The sequence below is a fragment of the Buceros rhinoceros genome, unplaced genomic scaffold (genome assembly GCF_000710305.1).
Source record: "Buceros rhinoceros silvestris isolate BGI_N320 unplaced genomic scaffold, ASM71030v1 scaffold25061, whole genome shotgun sequence".
Lineage (NCBI taxonomy): Eukaryota > Metazoa > Chordata > Aves > Bucerotiformes > Bucerotidae > Buceros > Buceros rhinoceros.
This window is the reverse complement of record NW_010396764.1, coordinates 1-7,947: the sequence shown is the minus strand read 5'-3', so window position 1 is coordinate 7,947 and position 7,947 is coordinate 1. Positions and strand designations below refer to the sequence as shown.

At 43.4% G+C, this 7,947-nt stretch overlaps 1 protein-coding gene across 1 annotated transcript in view; it reads right to left on the bottom strand.

The window, feature by feature from the left end:
- The window catches only part of LOC104502068 (selenoprotein O), an 11,500-nt gene extending 4,816 nt beyond the window's left edge, over positions 1–6,684 (bottom strand). Inside the window, exons 1-4 of the mRNA XM_010145982.1 lie at positions 6,488–6,684; positions 4,895–5,075; positions 1,000–1,130; positions 317–597 (exon numbers count right to left, since the gene is read on the bottom strand). Of these exons, the coding sequence (XP_010144284.1) occupies positions 317–597; positions 1,000–1,130; positions 4,895–5,075; positions 6,488–6,630 (736 nt within the window). The 5' untranslated portion in view covers positions 6,631–6,684. The remainder of the gene's footprint in view (positions 1–316; positions 598–999; positions 1,131–4,894; positions 5,076–6,487) is intronic.
- Between the last annotated feature and the right edge of the window lie 1,263 nt (positions 6,685–7,947).

Genomic DNA, 7,947 nt, shown 5'->3' with positions numbered 1-7,947 from the left:
CAGCAGGAAAACGGGTTCCACATCTCCTTCCGAAGTCCGCCCCGTAGCCGTACAGGGCACCACTCTGAAGGGGCAAATGAACTGCTCCCTCAGTGAGGTGCAAAATGTGAGACGGGGCAGCTCTGTGTAAGGCAACGACTGCCCCACAATTCCCCCCAGGAAGGTTAATTACTTTTCAGTCTTTTGTCCTTCTCTCAGATGACAATGTAGTTGCTCAAGGCTGCTTTCTTGTAAGGACAAGATAAAAGCTACATTTGGGTTTTACTGTAGGTAGTGCTGGGCTGCTAAGTAATAACCTTCTGTGCTCTTCACCAACCTGTGAGATGCATGGTTTCGAGGAGTTCGGACACCAGCTCACTATCGTCTTCTAACTCCAGCTGCATTAGGCCTAATTTCTTCCTCATCTTCTGCAAATAATGTTTCTCAAATTCTGCATCATATTCCTCTTCCAGGATGAGTTCACTGATTTCCAAGGGCAGCTCTGGAACTAGAGCTTCAGCAAGCTTCCCCAGGTTCCACTTGCAAACCTCTGGCTGCTTGTTGAAAGCGTAGCGCCCTGTATTATCAGAACCATTGCAAATGTGCTCAGGGTCATATCTACAAAAACAAAGAAATAGTTAGCATTCTTCTAGTTATCTGGACACAAATACCATGAGAACTATTATTTTAATTACTTTAGTCTCCTCTAGGAAAAGAAAAAAAATTGAAAGGGAACACTCCTTGATTCTTTTCCCAAAGTTACCTCATTAGGCATTTTCCTGCCCTCTCAAACACTGAGAAACACCACAGGCTACAAGAGCAGCCTAACAGTTAGAGGTGTTACAGTTAAAAGTAAGTTGAAAAGGAGAATTACACAACTAAAACTCAAGTAATCTGCTTTGTCATAAAGAGGGTTCATAAATCTACTTTAGAGTCAAAATATTAAAGCAATCACGAGCATCAGGACTGTTCCACGTAGCAAATACGTACACACATTTTTAGTAACTGTGCCACACTGACCTGTCCATAAATCCAAAAGGGCCGTAGTCAATGGTCAGTCCGACTATGCTCATGTTGTCTGTGTTCAGCACGCCATGGCAAAACCCAACACACTGCCATTCAGCAACCAATCTTGCTGTCCGTTTTGTTATCTAAAAGAGGTAATTTATTTTCAGCAGAAGGTATTTCCAACACACTCACGTATTTCCAAGCACCTCCTCGTCTGAACTGATGTTTCTACAGCTCCAGAGGAAGCAGATTCAGGCACTATGCCATACACACAACTACCTTAAGGACAGCTTGCCTCTCTCCTCCTGTTAGTAGCTGCCCCATTTCTCAGTCTCCCATTTCTGCTCGCCTCCTCCTCTTTCCTTCCACACTTGACTTGCGAGTCAGCTTGGCAGCTATAAAACATTCTGGAGACAGAACACTGAAATAAGGGGAACTATTTGACACCAGACTTGCGTACTATTCTAGTCATTACACAAATATATTCTTTTGCTTACTACTAATTTTAAAGACCCTTTAACTACAGGCAAGAGAAAATATAAGCAAAGTCTCAGAAATAAAATTAACTATATGCAACAAAGCCCTACGTAAAGTTAGTCTTTTAGTTTACCTGGTATGTACGAGTGATTTACATGAAGGCAGGTGGTTTACATAAAAATTTATTCTTTGCTAACAAGTTTAGCACTGACAAGCACTTCTCCAATTTGCTGAGAGTGGAAAAAAGCTACAAGGTTAAGTACAAATATTCCAAGAATGACAATTCTATTTAAATGCAATTCTTCTCTGAATGTATGCTTCACCAGAGTTTTGCTGTTGCTTAACTAAGAGTTGTTATGGAATCCTTGACTGCAATCACTGCATGCGCCCCATTGTTCAAATAAATAGTGTAATAAGTGTTCAAATAATAGTGTGATAGTTTAGATATTAATCTTTAGATATTTAATTAAATTAGTCCAGCTATCAACTACAACTAGCTATGTCCTATGAAATCTCAGATTCAGAAAGCTAACCTGGCTTTTAGATAAAACCCAGTATTTCTGAATACTTTACTGAACTGCTGTAAATAAAAAATTTATGTAACCATTAGCCAAAACTTTAAAATTAAACCATTTTCATAGCTTAAAACACTAATCTTCTCAAATAGCTATCAATGTACAGAAATTTAAAGCAACCATTCTCTCCAGGCTGCAGTGTAAGTATAATCTATTGAGGTTTAAAAAATGATCCCGTTAACAGAAGAAACATAATTTTTGCCTCCATCTTCAAACCCAGATTTTTTCCACTTTCCTTTTTTTAAACATATGCAGTCAGGTAAGGAACTAACATTAGAAATCTGACAGGTAGCAAAACCCACAAATGATGCTGGAACAAAAGCTTTGGCTTCACCTTCAGATAGATTCCATGCTTCTACTTTTCGAGATGCTCTCATGTTGGGTACGTCACCCATTTCTCCTGAACGCTGCTTCACCAGGCAGTCAGCCACCCGCTACACTTGTCCAAAGCTGATTACTGGCATGGCTTAAACCGGCAAGGGAGACACACCCTGTACAACGGCTCTCTGCCAGGAAGACGAGAAAACTTAAAAATAAAAACCTTGCTGCCAGGGTTGGGGTGAAAGCATTCCAAGGGTTAGGCAATTCCTGACTGCTGGATGGCTGTGAGCAAATGCATCACACACTGCCAATGACCCGGTAAAGAAATCCAACTCATGAGAGCACCTGAAATACATTAAAGCTTGGGGGCCATGCAGAAGTGGGTACACGGATAAGCGACGACTCTGCAACTCACTTTGACCTTTATTCTTTTTGGTCACGGTTTTCTACTGCTAGCCATACTAGCCAACAAGTGTGGGGTGTACGTAAATAAGAGCACTGTCTCAAGGACGTGCTCATTTAAATTTAAATACCACCTAGAGATTCTGTGAGAAGTACAGATAATGATGTTTGCTTTCTACACAGCGCTGCCAAATGAATCACTTGTACCTTTTCCCCTCCATTTCTTCCACAGTGCAGAAACAAATATAAAACATGTTTAGAGTTGAGCTGACGGCACTTCCCCACTATTCAAAAAGATGGACGTGTTTGTCGAACTACAATGGGACTGGAGTGCTTTTCAGATGGAGAAAGGTATGCAAAGTCTCCACTAAGGAGGAGAAAAACCATGAAGAGGCAATGCTAGCACAGGCAACAGGAGCACAACAAACAATAAAAATGGGTCAATAAGGAAAGGATACCAGGATGGGGAAAAGGAAACCAGTAGTAACTGGGCTGGGAAAAGCAGCCAAAACCAGGAAGAGGCGGAACTGGGCACACAAACATGTCCACAAAGATCTTCGAGTCTCATGATTTGTCTGCCACCAGAAAATAAACATGCCAACAACTACAGAGCTGGACATGCACACAGTAGGTGACAAGCCTCAGTTCTCTCCATCACTCCAATCATTCAAATGCAAAAGGCCTGCCCAGTGAAATGAAATTGTTTGGCACTCAGTGGTGGACCAAGCCGCAACTTTCTTTTGAAGAACTAATGCAAGTGTGCACAGGTTGTGCTAAAGCAAAAAACCAAAACAAATCAAAATTCCAACCAACCACAACAAAGAAACAAACTAACCCCCAAAGAGCCAACAAAAAGACTACCCCAAAACCCAACCACCAGAAAACTCCAACCAAACAAAACCAATGCACAAATTCAAATCCCAGGAAGTGTAGAGAATGATGGATTTTAAGGCTGCCTTTTGACTGCTGGTTGGTCTGTTGTGGACACGCATCATGCTGCAGCCATTCCCTCAGTTCCTACCAGATCATTTCAGATTTCAAAGCACCACATCTGCTTTTACTACTCAAGTAGTATTAGACCAGTCAATTAGTACCAGTCAAGTGTATTAGACTGTGGTATTTTTTAATTATTCTGTTTACCGGGTAGTTACAACATTCTGTTTGGGTTGTAACATTATTTGAACTTCAGGTGATCCAAATGGAAGCATCACCGTATACGAACCACTGAAACATGAAGAGAAGCACCTTACTCCCTCACCCCAAACTCCTTCTTCGTTCACTGAGACAAAAGAAATAGAGTAATAGAAATTCAATACAATATCAACAGTGAGGGAAAAGGTATATTCAGGAGATAGTGTGTGTGTACTAATTAATTTAGCTATGTTTTACTTCAAAGAGAAATACATCAATTCTACATCTACTAATGTTATAGTTATGATTTTTATTATGGATCTCCAGTAATTGTTAAGGTCTGAATTGGTTCTAATGGGTTCAAAATGGCTCTGAAAAGTCACCCAGCCTCTCTGCTGGGCCACTGCAGAAAGACCTGACATGACACTGCATCTAAGACATACTTATCTCACCTGACCTTACCATTCCCAACGCTGGAGGTTTTGCAACTTCCTCAGGCAGCCCTCAAAGTGCTTAATTGCCTTTAAACATTTCACTTTTAAGGCCTGAAGTTAAAGTGAGTTGCAGTCCACACTCTTTTTGAAAGTTGGAAAATGAGAGACAGAAAGTGATTCAAGGTTCTCAGTATTTTACAAGAGGATGCCTTGCAGATGACGTCTTCGTACTGTTAACTCACCACCTGACAGTCAGGGTCAGCAGGCCCCCTTGAAGTCTAAGGCATTCTCAGCAAATGGAGGCGAGTCTTGGGAAGCTCTCCCAGAGCAGAGCAATCATGATTTACTGTTGGAAAGGTTAAACCCCGTTACCCCTTTCATTGGTTTGATCAATAACAGCACTGCTTTCGTCAATACACAGTTCTGTCAAGAGTGTTTTCTTCAAAGAAAACAATAGTTCAGGCAATTAGACGATCCGAGGTATTAACCGACTCCAACCACCTGTGCTTGCAGAAGAAGTTCCTAAAGGCGAAGCCATGGATTTATGAAGAGACTGATCTTTCTTACCTCTTTGAAGAAAGCAGCATTCCTCTGAACACTGTTGTCTGAATAAGCCTCCTGGATTTCTGGATAGAAAGTGCCGATCACATAATCAAGCATCTGTATTCGGATGTCATTTCGGTTAACACTGGGACCTTTGCGTCCTGTGTATTCATCAGGAGGTTTAAAAATTTCAAAAGAACCAAATCTGTTTTAAAATAATAAAAACATGTTTTAGTATTATCTGACACTAAATGTCATTTGGTATTACATGTAGCGAAAACATTCGCTGTTGTTGCCATAACACCACATCATTCCTTAACACCAAACCCTAACGAGGCAGCACACACAACCACCTGTAACTAAACTGATAGACTGGCGACTGAAGCGCAGCTCATCCAAGTTTCTTAACAACCACTTCCACAGGAAAATTCTTATCCTGAGTAAATACACAGGAATCATCACGGCTTGGCTTCGCGAACGAAGATCTGGGAAGGGCTTTTCCCACGCTCACTGCAAGCGATGAGTGCACCCTTCGGGGCTGCACGGTGGATTTTTTAGGTGAGGCATCAGCATGCGTGGAACTGGCTCCACCCTTTACACCTGAGGTTCATCTGCCAGGGCCTGGCGAGCTTGGACGGTGACAGTGAAGTCCTCGGGTCGTAGGTTTGTTTAGAGTATCCTTCTCTTAGATGATGGATGCCTTACAAGGCTGAACGAGCTCCATCTGCCTGGGTTTGGAGTCAGAGTTGTCCTCCTAGGATGGTTGCCCGAAGGCTAGTGAGCCCATCCTGCCCATGGACACACTTTGTCTGACCCTTCAGTTGAGACCTGTCTGGCTTGGGAGACCCCACCGGAGGCACATGCCACCACCAGCACAGCTCTCAACCTCACAAGGGCAGGCAAGCTCCTTCCCCATGACAAGGGGGTGCCCGTGAAAGAGTCACTGCTCTACCTCCGGACATCACAGACCCGGGCACGGGGCGGCCGGGGCCTGCCAAGAACGGGAGTCCTAGAGGGTAATACACAGGAATAGGACTTATTTAAATTACTGGACTATACATTAAACACGTAAGGTAAGATTCTTCCGCATACACACACACAAAGACACAGATACACATACATATACGGGCACACATTCCTTATGCCCCACTTCCTTCTAACGTTCTGTTACCTTACAAGAAGCCACACGACTTCCTGAAACTCCTAACATTTTGAGTTGCAGCAGGAACCTCATACACTTTTTGGGGAGGGAATGCACACCCAAACTTTGATGGTACTACATTAGAATAGCTTTGGAATCAAGTATAGGGCTATAATCCACCGCTACTACCAACATCATAAAAACCCATTTATTCTGTGCAGGGATAAACATGAAAAACCTCTTTTAAAGGTCTGCAGAACTTATTTCTTCCTTCTACCAGGCTTAGTGTTCATCTGCCAAAGATACCAGCTCATCCCATCTGCTGGGTAAGAACAGCAGCTTCCTACAGCCCAGCAAAAGAGTTCTAAGCGTCCAGAACAAGAAATAAGCCAATGGTGCTGTTACAGAACAGTATTAAGGAAGACTATTGTGCTTGGTTAGAGAAGAATAAAAAACCCAATAAAACAGGCTCCTACCTTAGAAAGGTAGAAGCTATTCTCAAAACAACTGTACACCTTTCATTTTTTGGATTCCCATCATAAAATATGTCACGGACGACTTTTGAGTCGGATGTCACACATGTTCCAGCCCTCGTTGTTGGTATTCCGAGGTGAAACATAGCCTCGCTGCACAGGAACTCCCGTATGCTTGACCGCAGGACCTTCCGACCATCAGCTTGCCTGCAACAAGAAGACACGGACAGTGTGCAGGCTATAAAGGCAGGAACTCCCATCTCACCTTAGCAATGGAGAAACAAAAGCCCAGAAGTGACATGCTCTGTCCACAGTCACACAACAAAGTGGTGGCAGATCTGAGAACAAAAGCTGGACCTTCAGATTTCTAGTGAAGCTCAATTAGATGGACACAACGCACTTGCAATGAAGAACAAGCGTCGCAGAAGAAAATCAACCTTCCAGTTTCACAGACCCCTTCTAATCATTAACTCTATTGCGTCAATAAAAACAAGCCTTTCAAAAAAGTAAAAAAGTTTGGACAAGTATAACCATTTTATTATACAGTAAATCACTGGTCTCCTCCGAATAAAATGGCTACTGTTACGCCTCTTGAAAAATAGTAATATTTTGCATCTTTCTGGGCAAGTAATCTAGAAATAGGGTGTTAAATACGGCCACGCATGGCAGTTGCATTAAAAAAAAACAACCCCAGAGCAAACAGCAAACTAGTTTATTTAATAGATACCAAGCAAATGGAACGGGCACGGATGGTTCTCAGCCCAGCACTTCAGAAGCCACAGGCAAGCAGCAGAGCTGCCCAGGGCAGACTTCCAGCACCACCAGTGTCTGAGATTTTCACCGTGATCTCTGTAATCCTCCCAGACCTGGGACCACAGGTATGAAACTAAGGTGTTACCAGGCCTGTGCACACCTCGAACAGAAAATACAGTAAATGCAAGTGGGAAATACGACCTGGAAGATTTAAAGCAGCACAGACAAAACCAGCTAACTAACTAACCCGTCCCTTGCATGGTCAGCATGCCAGTTTTGGGGCTTTCCCACCACCCCTTCCCACGGCCAGGAAGGACTGGGGGGAGGGCACTGCTGGCAGCAGGCAGAAGGACCAGCAGCACAACCAAACCAAACACCCGCCTTGCAAATACCGTTTGCCACAGGGCAGCACGCAGTCAGGTGGCTATTACAGCACTGCTGGCCCCGCTTTCATCGTGGTCTGCACCCTCCCAACGGGGGAAGAACCTCAGAGGAGGAGAACCATGGACAAGTAACCTACAGCCTGAGGGCGATGGACATACACTCTTAATTCCCAGGGGACAATTCTGCCACATTCTGGACTGGCATTTAAACGTTACACTTGCTGAAGATTAGGGAAAAAACAAACAAACAAACGAGGGCCTAAGAGACGACCTCTGCCTCGGGGACTGATCCTCAGCACACAACAACAAGGAGAACCACCTCGCTAA